At 33.2% G+C, this 23,634-nt stretch overlaps 1 protein-coding gene and 1 non-coding gene across 4 annotated transcripts in view; one reads left to right on the top strand and one right to left on the bottom strand.

The window, feature by feature from the left end:
• STAG1 (STAG1 cohesin complex component) overlaps window positions 1-23,634 on the top strand; it is a 326,589-nt gene that overhangs the window by 217,570 nt on the left and 85,385 nt on the right. For all 3 annotated transcript variants that reach the window (XM_039837228.1, XM_039837229.1, XM_039837230.1), the window contains 5 exons: window positions 8,358-8,456; window positions 9,198-9,277; window positions 14,009-14,116; window positions 17,360-17,474; window positions 21,943-22,060. In XM_039837228.1, coding sequence (XP_039693162.1) covers window positions 8,358-8,456; window positions 9,198-9,277; window positions 14,009-14,116; window positions 17,360-17,474; window positions 21,943-22,060 — 520 coding nt within the window. The remainder of the gene's footprint in view (window positions 1-8,357; window positions 8,457-9,197; window positions 9,278-14,008; window positions 14,117-17,359; window positions 17,475-21,942; window positions 22,061-23,634) is intronic.
• Window positions 8,793-8,911, bottom strand: LOC120582468 (5S ribosomal RNA). Its single transcript, XR_005647581.1, has one exon. It is a non-coding gene; the product is annotated as a 5S ribosomal RNA (ribosomal RNA).

The raw sequence follows: 23,634 nt of genomic DNA, 5'->3' as shown, positions 1-23,634 counted from the left end.
GACCCACTTCAGAGCGAAAGACACACACAGACTAAAAGTAAAGGGGGGGAAAAAGATATTTCATGTGAATGGAAGTGGGGGAAAAAAAAGCTGGGGTAGCAATATTTAGACAAAATAGACTTTAAAACAAAGACTAGAGTAAGAAGATAAAGGAAGTCCAACAGGTGTCCAATACAGGAGCATCTAAATATATTAAGCAAATATTAACTGACATAAAAAGAGAGATTGGCATAATACAGTGAGAGTAGGAGACATTGTCAACAGGAAACAGTGGCCTTAAATGGCATATTACACCGGATGGATTTAATTGATATTTTTAGAGCTTTTCACTCCAAAGCAACAGGATATATATCCTTTTGAAATACACATTTTCCAAAATAGACCACATATTAAGTCACAAAACAAGTCTGAATAGATTTAGGAAGATTGAAATATTAAGCATCTCTAATGACAGTGGTTTGAAAACTAGAAATCAGTTACAAGGAAAAAAAACTAAAATCACACACAGAGGCTAAATAACATGCCACTGAACAGTGAATGGATTAATAATGACAACAAGAAAGAAATCAAAAGATTCGTAAGAGAAAGCAAAAACACAGTGACAAAAATCTGTAGGACACAGTAAACGCAGACCTAAGGCGGAAATTCATAGCAATACAGGCCTACCTCAAGAAACAACAAAAAGCTCAAACAATCTAACATTACATTTAAAGGAACTCAAAAAGGAACAGTAAACAAAAGCCAAAACGAGTAAAAGGAAGGAAATAATAAAAGATCAGAGCACAAATAATCTAAAAAATAATACAAAAGATTATTGAAACCAAGAGCTGATTCTTTGCAAAGATAAACAAAATTTATAAACCCTTAACCAGATTCATCAAGGAAAAAATATAAAGGACCAAAATAAACAAAATCAGAAATGAAAGAAGTGAAAACTGACACCACAGAAATAAAAAGGATTGTGAGAAAATGCTACGAACAAGTTATATGCCAACAAATAGGACAGCCTGGAAGAAATGGATAAATTACTAGAAACATACAGTCTTCCAAGAAGAAACAAAATCTAAAAAGACTGACGACTACTAATGAAGTGGAATCAGTAATCAAGAAACTCCCGACAAACAAATGTCCTGGACCTGGTGGCTTCACAAGTGAATTTTACTAAACATTCAAAGGAGAATTAACACTTATTCTTCTCAAACTATTCCAGAAAATTCAAGAGGATGGAAGGCTCCCGACCTCATTTTACGAGGCCAGCGTTACCCTGATTCCAAAGCCAGACAAAGACATGACAAAAAATGAAAATTAAAGGCCGATACTCCTGATGAATATAGATGCAGAAATCCTCAGCAAGATATTAACAAACTGAATTCGGCAATACAGTAAGCAGATCGTATACCACAGTCAAGTGCGATTTATTTCTGCGGTACAAGGTTCAGAATCCGCAAATCAATTAATGGGATATACCACTTAAAATGAAAGATAAAAACTGTATGATCATATCAATAGATGCAGAAAAGGCATTTGACAAAACCCAGCATCTATTTATGATAAAAACTCTCAGCAAAATGGGAATAGGGGGAACATACTAATAAAGGCCATGTGTGACAGACTCACAGTTAACATCACACTCAATGGTGCAAAGCTAAAAGCGTTTTCCTTCAGATCAGCAACAAGACAAGGATGTTCACTTTCACTCAGCATAGTATTGCAAGTCCTAGCCACAGCAGTCAGACAAGTAAAAGAAATAAAGGCATCTAAATTGGAAAGGAAGAAATAAAACTGTCATTGTTTGCAGATGACATGATACTATATAGAGAGAAGCCTAAAGAGTATACCGAAAATCTGTTAAGAACTGGTAAATGAATTTAGTAAAGTAACAGGATACAAAACTCATATTCAGAAATCCGTAGCATTTTTATACACCAATTACAAACTGTCGGAAAGAGAAATTAAGAAAACAATCCCATTTACAATTACATAATAAAAAAATTTTTAACACCTAGGAATAAATTTAACGAAAGATATAAAAGACTTGTACTCGTAAAATTATACAACATTGAAGAAAGAAACTGAAAAGATACAAATAAATAGACGCATATACCAGGATCATGGATAGGAAGAATTAGCATAGTTGAAATATCCATCCTACCAAAAGCGATCTGTAGATCTAATGTAATCCCTATCAAAATACCAATGGCATTTTTCACAGCACTAGAACAAATAATTCTAAAATATATATGGAAGCACAGAAGACCCCGAACAGCCACAGCAGTCTTGAGAAAGAAGGACAAAGATGGAGATATCAGGCTGCCAGATATCAAACTACGCTATAAGGCTCTAGTAATCAAAATGGCACGGCGCTGGCACAAAAACAGACACACAGATCAATGGAACAGAATAGAGATCCCAGAAATAAACCCATGCCTATGTGGTCAATTAATCTCCGCCAAACGAGGCAAGAATGGAGCAAAGACAGTTATTCAATAAATGGTGTTGGGAAAACTGGACAGATACATGCAAAAAAGTGAAACTGGATCACTTTCTTACACCACATATAAGAATAAACTCAAAATGGATTGAAGGCCTAAATGTAAGACCTGAAACCATACAACTCCTAGGAAAAAATACAGCAAGTAAAACTCTCTGACATTGCTCTTCGTGATGTTTTTTCTGATGTATCTCCTCAGGCAAAGGAAACTAAGAAAAAACAAACAAATGGGACTACGTCAAACTAGAAAGGTTTTGCATAGCAAAGGAAACCAAGAGAACGAAAAGACAACCCACTGAATGAGAGACGATATTTGCCAATGATACAGCCTACAGGAGGTTAATATCCAAAGTATCATACAGCTTAATACCAAAACAAAAAAAAAACAAAACAAAACCGAACAGTCTGATTAAAAAGTGGGCTGAGGATCTGAATAGACATTTCTCCAAAGAGGGCATACAGATGGCCAACAGACATCTGAGAAGATGCTCATCATCACTAATCATCAGAGAAATGCAAATTAAAGCCACAGTGAACTATCACCCCACACCTGTCATAATGCCTATCATCCATAAATCAACAAACAAGTGTTGGTGAGGATGTGGAGAAAAGGAAACCACCATGCACTGTTGGGTCGCAAATTAGTGCAGCCACTATGGAAAACAATATAGCGGTTCCTCAGAGAGTTAAAAATAAAACTACCGTATGACCCAGCAATCCCATTTCTGGGTTTGTACCTGAATAAATACAAAACACTAAGTCAAAAAGATAGATGCATCCTTATGTTCACTGCAGCATTATTTGCAATAGCCAAGGTATAGAAGCAACCTAAGTGTCCATCAATAGATGATTGGATAAAGAAGATTGGTATTTGTATACAATGAAATATTACCTGGCCATCAAAAAGAATGAAATCTTACCACTTGCAACAACATGGATAGACCTAGAGGCTATTATGCTAGGTGAAATAAGTAGACAGAGGAAGACAGATACCACATGATTTCACTTACACGTGGAAAACAAAGTAAACAAACGAAACGGAAACAGACTATAGAGACAGAGAAAAAACTGATGGTTGCCAGATGTGAGAGAGTTTAGGGGGCTGGGTGAAAAGGGTGAAGAAATTAAGAAGTGCACATTGGCAGTTACAGAACAGTCACAAACATATAAAGTACAGCACAGGGAATATAGTCAATAATACTGTAATAACTGTATGATGCTAGGGCCGTGTCACCATACATAATTATTGCATGTATTCTGTATATGGCCCCTAGACTGAATCCAGGAGATCACTTCATAAATTATATAAGTGTCTAACCGCTTTGCTGTACCCCCAAATCTAATATAAAGTAATATCGACTGTCATCTCTAATTGAAAAATATAGGAAGGTAGAGAAGGAGGGAGGTTCTTCCTTCTCTTCAACCTGGCACATACAAATACATTCACTCCTTGACAGGACACCAGAGTTCAGTGTAACTCTTTATAATATTCCCACTGAAGTTTTTATAGTAAAGATATGCATTTTAGTAATAATTAACATTTTCTCCTAGAAGCTTGAATTATTTTCCCTTAAAACTGCAACTCATTATGAAATTATGCTATTATGCTACATAATGCTTTTTATAGCTCTTAACACTTTTTTCTAAAAATAATTTTTGCAAATATGCTGTTAGTCTTTGACAAATAATGCATAGCCCCCTTCCTCAACAAATTATCTTTTTCAGTTTCTTTTTTCTTCTCTTTTTATATATGTATATAGTTATTCATTAAAAAATATTTATTGAGCGGTGACTATGTATTAGGCACTGTGTTAAACAGCATTCAGCTTGGAATAAGACTTTTTGTAACGGGAAGATAGCAAAGCATTTAGGCCCTATAATAGAAATACTTTCAGAGAATAATTGAACCCCAAAGTAGGAGCAGTTATCAAAAAGGCAACTGGAATTTTCATCCAACTAGATAGGTTTATAGTTTTCTAAAATACTTTTATGGGTACCACCTTATTTAATTAAGTTCCTATAATGTAGGCAAGGTATGTTGTAGGTGAAGAATAAGATTTAGGATGAGAGTAGCTGATTGGGAGGCATCACTGGACAAGGTGTAGGTAAAACTTGATTAATATATTTTCTCTACCTGTAATGTGCTGTGTGGATTTGGTTAGAATGAGTAATTTCATCTTTTGGCTTTGTTGTTAAATTTATAGTTGGAGAGAAGAAAAGTACTAGTGTTTTGCTTATCCATTGTTGTCCTTAGTGTTTTGCTTACCCATTGTTGCCACCTTGTGATTACATAATACTGTTGTCTTTACACCTGTCTTGCTTTCAGGAATAGCACAATCTATGAGTCATCGCCATAGATCCTCATGGGCTACTCTTCAACTTCATGTTCATTACAATTATTATGTCAGCCTTTTATCTTATAGTTAGTTGATGTTACCCATTCTCTGCTGTTCTGTGATCTTATCTCTTGCTGTTAGAAGCTAAATTCAGCCCTAGCCAACAAAACACAGCCATTATGGTGCTTCTCATTAATGCCTTCGCCTGTATCACCAGTCTTTTCCTTATTGCTTTGGTAAACAAATTATTCTCTGGGCTCTCCTGAGGAATATACTCAACTGGTTGGTCTTCTGAGTTTATACAATTGATCTTTTCAGGCATGCTCACTTCCTGTGTCTTTAAATTCCTTTCTGAACAGTCTGGTACACAATTCTGGCATCTCTGTTTCATTTAATATGTACCATTGCCTTTTCCAAGAGCAATCCAGCCATGTGTTGGGCCATTTCCAGGGACCCTTAACAGGGCCTTAAATCCTGAGTCAAGGGAGAATGCCCCATATCCCAAAACTCTGCTGTTTTATATTCCCACTCCCTGGTTCAGTACTCTCAGCAACTATATTCTCCTAGTTCTTGCTGGTTCATATTGGCCCTTTCCTTGAGTACTTGCTGCATGTAATACTTCCCATTTCAGCCATGCTGAGGTTTGACCTTGGTCTGGTGGCTGCAAGGAGTGATTGGTGTAGATCATGAGGAGGGCTACTAGTATTGTCATTAAGGCACTTGCTTCACTTTAGGCTTCCATGTAGTTGGGGGTTTGAGGGACATCCTATCCTCTAAGAAGAGCACATGAGCCTTTTTATCAAGCTCATGAGTTTATGGGAAGCTTGGAGTTCAAGGTTCTCAGCTACACCCACCCAGATAGTCTTTAGGCTCGTGCCTCTTCTATATGGCCCTGGTTTTAGCATAGAAGACGTTCCTGGGATACAAACTCTTCAGTTCTGCCACCCTTAAACTTCAGTCCTGCATTTTCAGTATGTTCAGCTATTTATCTGCAAGAGATAATTGTCTAAGTGTTGCCAAAAATAAAACTTTTGCTTTAAACTAGTGATCAATTAACCTGTCATTTCTTTCTTTAGCATTTTAGTGATGCTTAGCCACCCAGTTCCATAGTTCTTATTCACTCTGCTCCCTCAAATGCTAACTAAGCACATTCCCTTTCTTTCATAGGTGAACTAACAAATGGCTGATATTCAGTAATTGGGTCCTTCCTCATAGTAATTCATCCTTCAAATAATACAACCCCAGAATCCCGTCACTGAAGTCTGCTTCTTATGACAACTCATGGTATAAACTTTTTAGGTCACATTCCCTAGAAACCAAACCTGAGTCAGATTTTTATGCTTAATAGTACATTGAAGTTTATACACTCAGAAGCCTGTGAGAAACTGAGGAAAATAGGAGAAAGTAGGAAACATACTAACAAATGTGGTTTCAGAAATCTCATCTCAGCCTGATCTCTCCAGAAGCTTTAAAGAATAAATTGAACCTCAGAGATTGTCTTGCCCTGAGGCAAGATATCCTTCCCCTCCGGCGATAGGCCTCAGCCTAGAGGAGGGAAAGGGTATATACAGGAGAGGCAGAGTAGAGCATAACCTCCCAGGAATCTGTGCCAAGTGGTTCTTTTCAACCATGGTCAATTCTCCAGAGAAAGGTACAGATATGAGTTGTTAGCAGTCAACACAGGAGGAAGGGAGGAAGATTCGCCTCTTATATGGGATTTAAAAGGCAAAACAGCCATATCTATTACAAGTATCTCAGGTATCACCTGTGTGCTAGAGACTACCAACAAACATCTAATTCTGTGGTATGCTGGAGTTACTTTGAATCTGCAGGGAAGAGAGTTAATTATGCACATTCCTTCACAAATAAGAGTTCAGTAACATCTCATTGGTAGTTTGAATTTGGCCTGAAGAGATTATTTAAAGCACAGAAATCTGCAAATGGAACAATCCAGGGCCCTATGCCCAGTTGATTGTTAAAACTTTTACCAGCCGACCCCAGTGTTTAATTCTTAAAACAGCCTTATGAAGTTGGTATCACCATTTTATAAATGAGAAAACTATTAGAGTGATGAACTTGCTTTCTCTCATGTAGGTAATAAACTATAGAATTGGAAATAAAATCTAGTTTTGTCTGATTCTAAAACTTGGACTCCTGCTGTTATAGTATATTACTTCTTGTTGAACATAGAAATTTCAATCTTCTTTTAATCCTTTGAGAGAGTTGGCTAAATTTCTAATGATCCTAAATGTACATTAATCACCAGCATCTTCTGCTCCAAGTTAACTTTATTAAAGATAAGGCACTCGTAAATAGCCGCCCCAGTGATGCAGAACAGGGCAAATTCCCCTGAGCAGAGAGAACTCAATCCCTGCACCAAGAGTATTCATTGAGCACAAGAAAGAATTCAAATGCACACCAAAATTAGTGTCAGAAGGAAAGTTTATTAGAAAAGGGGTAATGCTGCAAAGATAGAATGTGGTCTCCTCTCAAAGGCAGAGAGTGAGAGCCTCTGAGAAATGCCCAAGGACAGACAAAGAGACAAGGACAGTGACAGAGAGACACTAAGGGCACTGAAAGGGACTGAGAGAAAGACACTGAGAGAGACTCCGACTGTTAGGTGAATTCAGTTTATATATAATTCTTAGTTTCTATAAATTACAGTTTAAAGATTTTTTTTACCCATTTTCCTTTGATGATATGAACATATAGTGTAAAATGATTAGAATAGCGTGAAAGGTCTACTGGCAATTTCCAGCCTTTGATCCATAGGTTCCCCCATTGTTTTCGCCATAGAGAATGGATAGTTTTATTTTGGGTAAGGCTGTAACTTAAAGACTCTGTTTTCCCTTCGTGGTGTGGAGAAATGGTTTGTTAGCAATCTCAGCAGAAATCTTCCATTCTGCAGGTTTCTTCATGGTTTGGCTGTAAGGCTGATCAGCATATTGCAGTCTCTGGATATAGCTCGATATAACATTTAATTCTCTTGCTTCCTTCTGATATTACCAGGACCCTTAATTCTGTCATTTTTGCCACTGTTTTAATTATTCTGCTGTTCATTTGTTTCCTAACTGCTCATTATAGAATGTAAAAGGCATCCAATAAATATTTGTTAAATGAATAAATGACTTAAATATGAAATTACATTTTTCTGCAGGATTATTCAGTAGTTCCATAAAAGGCAAATTAGCGTACCCTTCTCTAATTGAAATCATAGGTTAAAGATTCTCTCAAAGTGTCCCAGTATAATGTGGAAAATACTCCATGTTGAATCAGAGCTGATAAATCTTTGAAAAAGGTGTAGTCAACTCTCAAGTAACCGAAGGGTTTTCAGTGCATTTTTAATTAAATAAAAGTGAAACATAGATTATACAATTACTCGATTCCACCCTGTGTTGAATTACAATGTGAAGTGAATCGAATGTTTAAACTGAAAATTACTTTAGTCTTCATAAACACTTGAAAATTTTTTCAGTACTTGCGCCATGGAATTGATCACTTCTGTTGTGTTTTTATTTGTATTTCTATAGCAAGGAGAAGTCAGGCTGAAGTGTTTGAAAGCTCTACAGAGCCTATATACTAATAGAGAATTATTCCCCAAATTGGAGCTATTCACAAACCGATTCAAGGTAAGCATCAAGAATGCTTAGCTTATTTTATTTTTCACTTAAAAACATGCTGGTTAAAACTAGTTTAGCAAATGACATTACCATAACACGTGTTTAGTTCATATTCTTTACTGTATATTCTTTAAATAAACCTATATTAAGTAGATGAATGAATATCTACAAAAGAATGCTACCAACATGAGTTCTTATTGCCTCCAACCATAAGGCTCTTCTGCTTAAACAAGATTTTCTTCTTCTTTTTTCTCTTTTTTGTTTTTTTTAGATGAGGCAACCCTTGGTTGACCTCACAGATTTCAAGCACCTCTTTAGCTTACAGTCTCTTATTTTTATTTTTTATGCCTACAGCACCTGGTCTTCCTAGATGGTCTCCCATCCAAGTACTAATCAGGCCCAACCCTGCTTAGCTTCCGAGATCAGATGGGATCGGGCTTGTTCAGGGTAGCATGGCTATAGCCTACAAGATTTTCTTTATATACAGCTTTTTATAATTAAATTAATTTTGCATGTTGTTTTGTTTGTCTCAGTGTTAGGGAATGCCAGTTCTTGAAAAGTATTTTAGATTATGAATATTTTTTCTAATACATCTTCTGTGTGAGGAGGGCTATGATAATATGGTTTCAAGAGTAAAGCTTTCCATTAATTTATCATTAGTCTTGCATGTGCGCTCCCAAAGACATTTCCTTAGGTCTGTCTCAACTTATTTTCTGTTCATGGTCGATTTGATTTATAACTTATTTTCAGGATCGCATTGTATCAATGACACTTGATAAGGAATATGATGTTGCTGTGGAAGCTATTCGATTGGTTACTCTGATACTTCAGTGAGTATATTTGTTAAAATTTGGGTTTAATCTGTTGATATTTTAATGTCTTTTTCTCAGCCTCATTGATGTATTTCACATATATAACCCTAAAATATATTCTTTTTACTTTAGGTTCAACTTTTACATTTTAAGGTTACATTTTAAAGTTAGGTTTGAAACAAAGTATTTTCTTTCTTTCTGTTTTTTATTTTGACTGTTGTCTGTTTCCTCCATATAAAAGTTCTTTTATGCAATCCAAAGGAAATATCAATGAAAAAAAACTGATCCAGAGGAAATATCAATGAAGAAACATAACTTTCTATTATGAAAAGAGAAAGAAGTCTCCAAAATGGATAGGTTTTTCAAATAAGCTTCTTTGGAATGGTATAGAAATAGGAGAAGAGCAATAGATGTTTAAATTATATCATTAATATGATAGAGATTTTTAAATCGTGATAATTTTATCTATAAACTTTTGACTAAAAACTAGTAAGAATTTATAAAAGAATATAGATCCTAGCAAAGTCATTACAAATCCTCCCCTCTCTGCTTATTGATGCCACATCTATCATGTACCAAATACCATCTATGCTGGGGTCTGTTGTCAATTTCATGTGTTTTTTTTACCTCTTTCTGCTCTAGTATCAAAACTTTATTGTGGCTTTATAATATAGTATACGTTTTATGTTATAAATATGGTCTCCTTTTATTGGGTGATTCCTTCTTAACTTTCATTTTGAAATTCACTTAACTACTTGTGTGTATTTTATTTCTATTTGAATTTTTAAAGTACAGTTGTCTAGTTCCTCAAAAACTTTGAGATTTTAAATACAACTAAATTTAAATTTATGATAAATTATGAGAGAATGGAATTTTTATAATTAATCACTCGCATGGAAACGATGCATTTTTTAATTCAAACCATATTAGGTCTTTTATATAAGGTTTAAATTTTTTTATAGAAGTATTATACATTGGTAGGTTAACTTTTAAATACTTTATGGTTGTTGTTACATGATTTACTGTTAAAAATATTTTCTACTTGATTATTGCTGAGGCAGAGAAACCTTTAATTTTTACGTTGGTCTTATATATTGCAACCTATTAGAATTCTGTGCTTTCTGATGGTTTGTTAATTCTGTTGGGTTTACTCTATAGACTATTATGTTATCTGCAAACAATTTCAGTTTTGTCTTCTTTACTAACTTTAAAACCTTTGTTTCATTCTGTTATCTAATTGCATTATCAAGGACTTTCTACACTATAAAAGTATCACTGATAGTGGATTTTCTTGTTTTTCTTTTTTTATTCTTTAGGAGACATCTAAACTTCTTCGTTCTTTTGATTTCTGAGATAGGTTTTTGATACATGATGAAAGCTCTGTTGTATTCTGGGTTTTCTGAGCTTTTTCTTTCATACATTGATGAGCCTGAATCTAACTGATAGATTTGTCTAATGGTGAAGTACCCTTGCACTTCTAAAATAAATCTTGTTTGAACATGATATATTTGGTTTTATTGTATTTTACTTAAATACGATGTTATATTTAATATCTCATTTAGGATTTTCACATCTGCATTCTTGCATAAATATGACATAATTTTTCCTGTCCTTTATCCAGCTGTAAAATCAAGGTTATTCTCTTTGTAAAATACCTTCAGTAGTTTCTCACTCCTTTTCGATTCCTAAACAGATTTTCTATAAAACTTTGAGAGAATTCTCTTGTTAAAGCCATGTCAGTTTTGAGTTTCTTTTGAGGAAAAGGTCTTTGATTACCATTTCTACTTCAGTGGTTATCTACCTAAATTAACTTTTATTTTTTCTAATTTGGCTTTTTTATAAACTTTTCAAAATATATCGGTTTCATCATTGTTTTCAAATTTATTTTATAGTTCATGATATTTTTCTTCATAAAACTAATTTTGTTAATTCCTCTTTTTCATTTTTTTATTCATATCTTCATTTTCTTGATCAGTCATGCCAGCTATTTGTCTAATTACTATTTTCAAAGAACTAGCTTGTTTTGGCTCATTTGTTTTTTGTTTTCTAATAGTTATATTTAAAATAATAAATATGCCTTTAAGTACTACTTTACTGGTCTTCTAAAAAGTTGGACATATAGTATTTTCACAGATATTCAGTGATAAATATTTTGATTACCTTTATGATTTCCAGTTTAGTTATAGATTATTCAGTATTATTGTTAGCAGGGCTTAGATGGCTGTGTTGTATAAGAGTCTAGGGCTCAGTCCTTCGATTCTCTACAAAAGGTTTGCATGGAGGTCCAGTGCTTTGAGAAGAAACACAGCAGGCAAAGAGTTAGCAACCATAAGTGATTTATTAGGCAGAGTACACTTGGGAAAAGTCCATCCGGGCACCTCAGTAGAATATCAAGGGCCCTGAGAGGTTGAGGGTTGGGGTTTATATGGGTAAAAGGGTTTCTTTGTTCTCTTTCTGTCCCATCCATCTTGAATGTCATGAATTTTCTGTGCCTCCCTCTTAACCTCAATTAATTTAAGTTTATTCCTAGGTATTTTATCCTTTTTGTTGCAATTGCAAAAGGAATTTTTTTCATTTCTTTTTCTTTTAATTCATTATTAGAGAATAGGAATGCTATGGATTTTTGAACATTGATTTTGTATCCTGAGACTTTACTGTGTTTTCTTATTATTTCTAATATTGTTCTTGTCACTATCCACAAATAGTGACAGTTTGATTTCATTTCCTATTTGAATGTCTTTTATTTCTTTCTCTTGCTTGATTACACACACTAGGATCTCCAGTATTATATTGAATAAAGTGGTAATGATGGACAGCTTGTTCCTGATCTTAGAGGAAAGGTTTTTAGTTTTTCACCATTAAGTATGTTAGCTGAGGGTTTGTTTTATATGGGCTTTGTTATGTTGAGGTACTTTCTTTCTGTACCTATTTTATTAAGTGTTTGATCGTAAATGGATACTGTATCTTGTCAGAGGCTTTTTCCGCATCTATCCATCTATCCATACGATCATATGGTTCTTATTCTTTATTTTGTTTATGTAATGTATCACATTAGTCAATTTACATATGATAAACCAGCCCCTAGGATGAAGCCCACTTGATCATGGTTTATAATCTTTTTAATATGTTGCTGTATTCAGTTCGCTAGTATCTTATTAAGGATTTTTGCATCTGTGTTCATGAGCGATATTGGTCTGTAGTTTTCTTTTATTGCGTGTTATCTTTATCAAGTTTTGGTCTCAAGGTAATATCGGCCTCATAAAATGGGTTAGGAAGCATTGCCTCTTCCTCGATTTTTTGAAAGAGTTTAAGAAAAATAAGTATTAAATCTTCTTTGAATGTTTGGTAGAATTCACTGGTAAAGCTATCTGGTCCTGGACTTTTACTTTTTGATAGGTTTTTGGTGATTGTTTCCATTTCCATACTGCTGATCGGTCCATTTAGATTTTCCAGTTCTTGATTCACGCTAGGAAGGTGGTATATTGCTAAGAACTTGTCTATTTCTTCTAGGTTATTAAATTTGGTGTTACATACTTTTTCATAGTATTCTTGTATGATCCTTTGTATTTCTGCAGTATCTGTCATAACTTTTTCTTTCATCTCTGATTTTGTTTGTGTCCTTTCTCTTTTTTTCTTTAGTGAGTCTAGCCACAGGTTTGTCAAATTTATTAATCTTCTCAAAGAACCAGCTCTTTGTTGTGTTTATTGTTTCTATTGTCTTTTTGTTCTCAGTTTCATTTAATTCTGCTCTCATTTTATTTCCTTCCTTCTGCTGATCTTAGGCTTTGTTTGTTCTTTTCCTAATTTTTTAGGATAAAAAAGGTATACTTTAAAAAGTGCTTCTAACCTATCTCTCATCCTTGCTTGATATTCAGCTCTTTTTCATTCAGAACTACAATTTTTCCCTTATACCATGATGCAACTTTTGCTGTAAAGTGCACTCTAATTTTATGTTTATTTGACAGATCCCTCAACCTATTCCTAGCTTCTGAGGCATCTCTAAGATTGTATTCTGGAGAATGAGCTTATTACTCTTACTTCTTGTCAAGAACTTGTATAGCCAAAGAATTCTGTATTGCATTTGGTCATTGCTAATTTATAATCATACCAGACATGTTAAAGCATATTAATGGTCAGGAAATATACTTTCCTTTTTTTGGGAACAAATACTTAAGGACACATTCAGTAAACTAAGAAATGTCTCAGACTTTAAGAAAACATGAATGAAAAGGTGGAAAATTTGTGTTAGTAAAGAAATGGTTGTAACTACTGAATCCATTTTATATAGAAAGAAGACTAAATAGTATTGTAAATATGGTGACAAAATATAATTTTAAATAGACAATTATAGAAAGAGTACATAGCATAATAATAATTTAACTATGTGAAACAGGAACAAATATATTTTCCACTGCCTATCAACAGCAATCTTAATGTATATTTAAGAACTTGAGCTAATTTTGGTTAATATATATTCCAAGATATTAATAATCATTGTGGATACGTGTGGCAAGAATTGTGGACATTTTTATTATTTTCTTGTTTTATCTGTGTTTTGTGAATTTTACATAATGATTAGGTATCTTTTATAATTAAAGAGAAATATTACTTTCAAAGTAAGATTAAAAATAGTTGAAAATAAAATCAGTATGCCTTGAGTTTTTATAATGAACTTTACAAAATTTTAAATACTAGTAAAACAAAGTAAACATTTGTTTTGGCTCCTATGTTACTTTCTGAATTTTTCAGTGGAAGTGAAGAAGCTCTTTCCAATGAAGACTGTGAAAATGTTTACCACTTGGTATACTCAGCGCATCGCCCTGTTGCCGTGGCAGCTGGAGAATTCCTTCATAAAAAGTGAGTTAATTATCCATGAAACCCAGTTCCACTTTTGCATTTTATTTTCAAATTATTTATTTATTAATTTTATATTAAGTTTATTGCAGATAACATTGACTAATAACATTATATATTTCAGGTGTACAATTCTATAATATGTCATCTGTACATTACATTTTATGCTCACCACCCAAAGTCTAGTCTCCTTCCGTCACCATATATTTGATCCCCTTTACCTTCTTCTTCCTCCCCTCACTTTCTTCTCCTTTGGTAACCACTGTACAGTTGTCTTTGTGAATTTATTTGTTGGTTTGTTTGGTTTTTTCTTTCTGTTTTATATGCCACATATGAGTGAAATCATACGGTTCTTGGCCTTTTCTGACTGACTTATTTCACTTAACATGTTACTCTCAATGTTCATTGTTTTATTACTGTTTTAGGGTTGGTAGAAGAGAGTAAGAGTGATTAAGAACAGTGTTAGAAGTGGCCATTTCAAATTCTGAGGGCTGTAATGTATCCTCATAGCCTATATACACATCATGATCACTTCCCTGGAAACAGTGTTCTTTGTGACATATTCCTTTTCCCTGAAATCTAAAAGAATGGTTCTTACTTAAGGTTGTGAATGGAGATTGGGGAAGTGCATGAAGTTTATAAAAGCTCCCCAAGGTAATGTACATTTCATTTCACCAGTGTTTTTTTCTTTTTAAAATTCTGAGTTCTTATCTTACCTTCTCAGCATTTGTAATCTAAAATCACCTTCAAAATTCCTCCCAATTTTTCATGTTTTTTAATTCTTGCTACTGGAATGAGGAGTATTTTAATCAGTAATTCATAATAATGCTAAAAATTATGTATACATTACAGATACAGTTGCAATTTATTTAAAAATCAAAACCTCATCTTTCTGACAAAGCATAGAGTTAATGAGAATTTATGAATATAATTAAACATTGTCATGAAATACATTTTTGATCATGGTCTACTGTATATGTCCTGTAACTTATTAGTAGACTAATTTATTCTTAAACTATAAACATTCATGAGTGTGTGTGTGTGTGTGTGTGTGCACTTTGTTTTTGTTGTTTTGTTCATAGGTTTAACTTAGTGACTGATTATTGGCAGGTGAACCCAAAAGTCCTGTCAGTACATGTAATAATTTGTGATTATACTAAGCACAGTTGTAAATCACACACTGGATAGCTGTTGTACATGGACGATAACTTTGATAATGAGCAGGCCTGGCCCTCCATCCTGCATCTGCTTCCCAGTGCTGAAACAACAAACTGTTCTCTACTCAGTGGTACCTCTCAAAGTCAATAAAGTTGTGTCTGTGAAAATTTTTTTCTTTAAGAAGGAAGCTGGCAACTAGTGCATGCTGGTAATTAAAGTAAGGAAGAAAGTCAGGATTTTCAAGCATGACTTTTAAAATAATATTCTAGTTAGTCTCTGTTCTTTACTTAACTTTTCAGAAGGCTTTGTGTTTTTAGAGAGACTTTATTGCTTCTGTAGTTTCAAAGAACAAAATAGACTAAAAAGGTTCTTTACAGAATAGAGGCCATAAACTGGCAGCACTTAAGTCAGAAAAAGAGCCTTTGGATATATTTGATTTTATCTGTATTGTATTTTTCTAAGTTTGAAATACTTGCTAATATTTTTAAATTAAATATTTTACATAAAAATCCACATGTAGGCCCCCATTATTTTTTATTTCTTTGTGAAAATGATCCCAATTCCTATGCAAATGAAAGCTTTACTTCATAAACTTCTTTTATGCCCCTGCCCTGGAGATATTCATAAGTACTTGAACATTAGTCATTAGTAAAAAAGCTTCCTTTTACACTTTATATATCATTTAACTGTGTGAAATTGTTGAGAACTTTTGATTCTTAACAATCTTTTTGAGCATTCCCTCACCATTTCATATTGTGAGCTTTTAAAATCTTAACACATAAGCTCTAAAGTACCCCAATAATCCCATGATTAAGTTTTTTAAAAATGCATGCATTTGTCTGTTTTGTAGTCTAGTTTACAACCTATAAAGGCTTAAGCAAGCATTTAAAAAACAGTAAAATGTATCTGAAATGAATATTTTAATCATCAAAAAGTTACATTTTAATATTAGAAAAATTAAGCTGATTTTTAGTACTTTATATACACATGTATATACAGTGAATGCGATTATCTAAATTTATACATTTCAGTTATAAAGGACTCTCGTATTGTCCATTGGTTTCCCCCTGTGAAAGCCACATAAGTAAACAAAACTACTTCTTAAACCATTCTGATAACTGTGCATATATAACTTCAAGATAATACTCGAGTCATCTCCCCTGCTATATACTTTCCCCTCCCCCCGCAAAAAAATTTCGACTTTTCTCTACTTTTTCTACTTGAGAGTGGTTTATTTTTAAGACACTTGAAATTATTCTTATTTTATTATTATTTAGCCTCTCATCTGGTAGGCCCATTGTGATATTTATATCTAAATAAGCACATTCTAGATCCCCATCCCAAGTTCCTTATTTTTTTAAATAATACCTGAGGGTAGTATATATTTACCTACTGTTTATTTCCATCCACTAAAGTGAGAGCTCTATGACAACAGGGTTTTATTTTTGTTCACTGTTATATCCCTTTCACCTAGAGCAATAGCTGGGAATAAGGCACTTTGAGCAGTCCTTAAATTTTGTTAGAATAAATTTTCCTAGCAAATTAAAATTTTCAAGTCATTTCTTTGCCATATTTTAGAAATTTTGTCAGTGGTATATTTATAGATTTAGTGTTTATGTCATTTTACTCAGTACTATTAGGCTAGTGAGTACTTTATCTAGGTAATAGGCTAATAAACAAAAGAATGTAAGAAGACATCATGATTAAAAGTATGAATTTTTATAAATATTGATGGAACATTTGGTTAAATGCTGTAATTGAAATCAGTATTTAAGAAAACAACTTTTTAAAATTACATACTCTAATATATAAGATAAAAATAGTGTATGTTTTTCATAAGTACTTAAACATTAGTCATTAGTAAAAAAGCTTCCTTTTACACTTTATATATCATTTAACTGTATGAAATTGTTCAGATCTTTTTTTTTTTGACCTATAAAAACATCACTTACATGCTTGTATTGAAATAAATCAGTAACCTGATCTCTGATAATTTTTAACACTGAAATAATTTATACAGTGAAGGAAAAGTCTAAAATTCATATCCATATAAGTTTGTAATGCTCTTGTTTTGATACTTATTTCCAGACTGTTTAGCAGACATGACCCACAAGCAGAAGAAGCATTAGCAAAGAGGAGGGGAAGAAATAGTCCGAATGGGAACCTCATTAGAATGCTGGTTCTTTTCTTTCTTGAAAGTGAGGTAAATTTTTAACATAACTTTATTTTTTTTTCTGTAATAGATTACATATTAAATGAAATTGTCACTTAATTCATTGTAATTAATTGCTATTTTTCAATCAAATGAAAACAGGCCTATTTCTTACAGTATTGCCTCCATGGATCGCCTCATTACGGAATCAGTACTCTGTCTTTTGTGGGAATATATATGCAGATGTGGAGCAACATTGAATGTAGGCTAGCAATTTTTAAACTTTTACAGTATTGCAATACTGCATACTGTTTTATTATTGCTTTTTTTTTTGCCTGTAGCTTTTAAATTATATTAAACAGTATGTGAAAGCTGTCAAACCATAATTTCTATCTTGTTTAAAAATAGTATTATTTTAGGAGAAAGAAAAATATGAATTTAAAAGTTTTTGGTTAAAAGTTTTGGTTAATAGTTGTATAAGCTCCTTAGCAGTATTTTCATATGAGTTTTATCATTAAACAATTTTGTACTTACCATTCATAATATATTATCTCTCAGAATCTGTTTGTACAAGTGAACTTTGGTTTACCCACTAAAATGCTCTTTGCAATTACAACTGTATTTTCTATTTCTAGTTTGGCATTGCGGGAATGGTATGCTAAATCTAAAAAGCCCCTGAATGAACAAACCACTTGGCTTAGAAATGAATGGGAACAGGGTTTCAAAGAAAGTAGAGAAAATCTAGAAATTTAGGACTCTTAATTTTACTTAGGAAAAGGTATTTTTGGTTTGTGTTGGAATGTCCTGGAGGAAGAGAAACTTAAAAGATTCTTTAACAGCTTAAATTTGAAAGTATTAGAGAAACTCTTTGAGAGTGAGGAATAGGGAGACAAATAGGCAGCCTATATGAAAATTAAAATTAAAGAGAAGTAAGAACTCAGTCAGCAGCATGAGTGGGGTTAGGACAAAGCGGAACAGAAAACTAGTGTAGTTACTGATGTTTTAAATATGTATGGAAATTACATGGAGATCCCGTTAAAATGCCAGTTCTGATTCAGTAACTCTGGAGTGGGAGCTGAGATGGCTGCATTTCTAACAAGCTCCTAGGTAATATGGTGCTCATGCTTCTGGTTCAGGGACCACACTTTGTGTAGTAAAGGTTTAAATCTTTATTTTACCAAAAACAACAACAACAACAACAACAACAACAAACCCCCAGCAAATAATGGATATATTGTGGAGTAAAATACAAAATGCTTATGAACGTTGAAGATTAAACATTAAATATTCAGTAAATATCACACTTTTGATAGACTGTGTCAAATTATACCCTTAGCCTCCTCCAGGTTTTAGAGGAACAAGATTAAAAGTATTATGCAACAATCAAGTGCTATGTGAAAATTCGACTTCAGTAGCAACAGTTTCAAACATTGATATGGATGTGACATGCAAATGCTATTTAAACTATTTTCTGAAAAGTTTAGGGAATATCATGATCTAGGTTATTGTTAATTGACAAAATATTTGAGACCTCTGAAGGCCCAAAGACTTCTTTTTGATATAGTAAAAGGCAAAGTATGGTACTTAGTTTTATGCAGTTTCATCTTTTACTTAAATCAGCAATTTGTTATGTATTACTGCTGTTTTCAGATGGTATTACTGTATTTCTGTGTTTACTGCTATTTACTAAAATGTATTTCCCAGTTTTCCTCTATGGCATTCTTGTCAGCTGCAAAAGCATATTTAAGGTGATTCATGATGAGAATATTGTCCTTTATGGTCTCCTGTGTTTCATAGGACACATCATTTGTTAAAACTTCTCTTCTTATCCTGTTATACTAGTGTACATCCAGAGATGAATGTTTATTAAAATTATATTCTTATGGTAAGATTTTGATTGCGTTCTACTCTGAATTATTCTTTGTTTTACTGTAACATGTGTTAATTAGTAATATTTTAGTAACAGATGCATAAAAAGTTGAATTGAAAGGGACCTTAGAAATTATGAAATAGAATGAGTCCAATTTATAGATGAATTACCTCTCAGTTAACTAGGATTGCCTGAACTGATCATCTGACTATTTTTGTTTTTCTGAGATGTTAAATGGTAACATTTTAATAATAAAATTCTAAAATATTGAAAGAGATTTACAGTCCATGGAGTAGTTTCCCTCTTTTATATATGAATTGTGGTGAAATCTGCCTAAACTAGTTGTTAATTTTCTTTTTTTGTATCAAAAAGTGACATTTTAAAGCAGTCACAACTTTTATAGCAATCATTGGTTCTCATGACAAAATACCTTCTATATTTTAGATGTGTGCCAAATGGTATAATAAACGACTTGAATACTTCAGGTTTCACTATAGGTAGTGACCACAGGATTTACTGTACAAACTGTGTTGCTTTTCAGAGTGACAAGGATGCTATTAATAATTATTCCAAAGCAATAAGCATAACCCAGAACATTTCTGGACAATCTAGAAGTAAGGTCACCCTCCTTCTAGGCATATAGAACAATGAGACTAATTATGATAGTCATTTAAGACAGAAAATTAACAGACATTGATCTATCCAACGAATCTGCAGAGTGCTCATTCCTAGTGCACGAATAGTAACTTTTCTGTTTGTTTGTTTTTATATGTCCTTCAGAATTCACAATGACTGGCTTTTTTTCAGCAGAGAATATAACCCAGTGTAGGAGTTATTTATGAATTTCAGGCTTAATAACTTGAAATGACTATTTGCATTATAAAATATTTTTATCAAATAAATCATTGTAACATTCCATTATTCATTGAATTCCTTTAGTGTATTTAACAATTTGACAGAAAAGTTAGCAGACAGAGAAAACTTGAAGTAAAATATTGTAGATAACCAACCTTGAAGCCAATTAAAGATGAATCAGAATGCACCCAGAAAAGTATAACTAAGTCACCAGGAATATGACATTAGTTTGTCTTATATACCAATTTAGAGGCAGTACTATAAATAAATTAGATATAACAGGGTAAAATATACACAAGAAGAAATACTAATCGATATTACTGGCTTTGACAAAATTCATTGGGAGACTGCGGTGTGTGTGTGTCTGGGTATGGTTTTCAGGAGGCATTTCAGGAGTCCAAATGGAATTTGAAATGCAATGGAAATGAAGTATAGACTTGTGAAGGTCAAATGAGGCAGAGCTTTAAATTGGTCATCAAAATGCACGTTGAAATTAAGAATAATGATAGAATTAGGAGTAAGCAAGAAAACCAACTCACATGTCAAATGTGCCAAAATATGTGTAGACAACCAGTAGATAAGAAAGGTCTGCATTTGCAGGACACTACTCATGATGAAAAATCTAAGTACAAGCACATATAACTGAAATAAGAATTATATGAAATAATACTTACTTTTCTGTGTGCTATATACATTCTTCTACTTTGTTTCATATTTTGAAACTTCAGTTTCAATGCATTAAATTAGTTAATAGAGCACGACCAATGTATTAGTTTACAGATTGTAACTTTTGAATGGGTTGCAATCTATAATTTGGTAAACACGGATCTAGAAAGTGGTTTAGCTGGATGTCATGAGCCTCAAAGATGGAATAACTTTTTTATACAAGGGTGGAGAAGTTAATTTTAAGTAGCAGAAACAAGAACAATACTAATACATTCTCTGTTTACATTCTCTGAGGAGCTTTAATGGAATAATCTTCATATTTTAATAACTAACAAGTGGAAGAAAATTTGGTGAAGTGTTAGATAAGGAACGTGGTGTTTACCGTGGGAACATGTCAAGAAAATTGTCAAGAGTAATGAGCAGCAAAAGGTGGGGCAGGAGGTGGGATGGGAAATGAAAGTAGAAAAGAGATGGAGTAAGTTACATTTTGACCTTGACTAAGATGACAGGAGATGTAAAGTAAGTAAAGCTGGTACCAAAGTTTCAAATGGAATTCCGGGAGAAAGAAACCGATTTCCTTTAAAAGAAAAAAAAATAGTTACAAAGAAAATCCAAGAATAGTGAAAAGTGACCTAGATCTAGTTTATAATTTCAGGAATTCTGTTAATTATTTATGCTGTCAGTTTCTTCATCGATAAATTATATTACTGGTCTAGGAGACCCTTTACTATTAGAAAAATATTTTTTTGTTTGAGTCTACATAGTGCACCCCATTGTTGACAGTGGAATAGAAATTGCGTGTGTGTGTGTGTGTGTGTGTGTGTGTGTTATTCTCTAAGTGGCTCTTAGAACATTGTGACCAAGCTATTTTAATTATGAAGAAAATGGTTTGTTTGTTTTTTGTTACAGTTGACATTCAGTATTATATTAGTTTCAGCATAGTGGTTAGACATTTATATAAGTTACAAAATAAATCCCCGATAAGTCTAGTACCCTCACCTAATAGCATACATAGTTATTACAGTATTATTTACTGTATTTCCTAAGAAAATGGTTTATTAACTCAAAACATTATTAGTAGTTTCTTCATTAAATGTTCTTCAGTCATGCTTGATTTGTTCTTTTTAGTTACATGAACATGCAGCCTACTTGGTGGACAGTTTGTGGGAGAGCTCTCAAGAACTGTTGAAAGACTGGGAATGTATGACAGAGTTGCTGTTAGAAGAACCTGTTCAAGGAGAGGAAGGTATAGTATTTTGACACATTGATTTACATACTGTTTTGGGTTTCCATTAATAATAATACCATCCTGTAGAGATCACTTCTTAAAAACAAATATATGCAAGCACGCTGTGTATCATTTTGCAAAGAGAACAGTTTATTTCCTATAACAAGTAAAGTTATCTCAACAGCTTAATAACATCTTTGTCAATTGACTGCTGCCACACTGCATCATTTTAAAAATTCATATGTATCTTGCAGTATTCAAAACAATTTTCATTATGCTGATTGATTTGAGCCACAAAATACTGACATACTTAATGTAAGAAGAAAATATGCATCCTGAATCTTTTTACTGTATTTATATGTGATCTTGGGAAAGCCTTTACCACAAAAGGATTTAGTTAGACCACAACCATCCCCATTTGTTATATTTTCTTAAATAAAGTCATTTATACCTAGCTATTCAAGAAGTAGGGAAAAGTAATTGCCATATGTTAAATTCCAAAGTATACATCTTATTACATGTTACATAATAACAAGAACAGCAAAATGGATATATATATCTAATAATTAGTTCCTTAAAACTACAAATACTTTTTTCAGTATAGGACTTGTTTTTCAACTAGCCCACAATAGTACTTTAAAGAACTGTTTTTCATTTAATTTATTACAACAGTTCTGGAATGTAAATGATACTTTGATATAAGTGGTGCTTATAGTAAACATGGATTTCAGAATCAAAAGAAATAGATTCAGATTTTTAACTCTATCCTTGGTGACGAAGGTGTTCGTTTTTTGATCTTTAGCTTCCTTTTCTTTATAACATAGAGATTATTTTCCTTATAAACCTTATGTTGTCATTGTAGGGATTAAATGAGATAGTATACTATTAATTTCCTATTCTGCTTCCCCTACTGTTCTATGTGGTTCAAACCTCTGAGGTAATAGAGCAAATGAGCTATCTCCTACAGTAGACTATCAGCTAACAGGTCACTAGGAGAGTGACCATCCCCCAATGTTCACTCCAAGTAGTGATGCTACCTGGCATTATCTGCTCTGGCTTTGACAAAATTCGGTGAGAGAAATAACAGGTATGCATCATACCCAGATACATTCCAGTAAACTGGCCTAAATTGCCTCTTTTAAACTAAAAATATTTGCCTCAACCTTCATTCTTAATCTGTAACCAAATCCTTCCCAGTCTTTTCCCAGATTTTCTGTATGTGTGTGTGTGTGTTATCCATATCCTTGGTAAGAAGATGGCCCCTATTACTAAGTTGACAGGGCCTTCTGCTCACAAAGTCAAACTTTTAACTGTATTCCCGATTGTTTTCATTTTTGTGATCACAGGAATATGAACATAGATTCTATATTTACTCCATTTTACTTTACTTACTATGTTCTTACTAAGTTCACTGATTCATGCATTCTATATGTAATGTAATATTTTCTCTAATAAAATCGATTCTCCTTCTAATCACTACTGCCCAATCAACACTTGAGCAAAGTGCCTGGCATAGTCTTTACTAATGTGTTCCATCCATTTTCCTTTCCTTGCTTGTGGCCGTAGAATCAGCACGTTGTCCATGGGTTAGA

This window comes from Pteropus medius, unplaced genomic scaffold (assembly GCF_902729225.1).
Source record: "Pteropus medius unplaced genomic scaffold, Ma_sr-lr_union100, whole genome shotgun sequence".
NCBI classification, from domain to species: Eukaryota; Metazoa; Chordata; class Mammalia; order Chiroptera; family Pteropodidae; genus Pteropus; species Pteropus medius.
The sequence above is the reverse complement of the archived record's forward strand: the minus strand, read 5'-3'. Positions and strand labels throughout refer to the sequence as shown.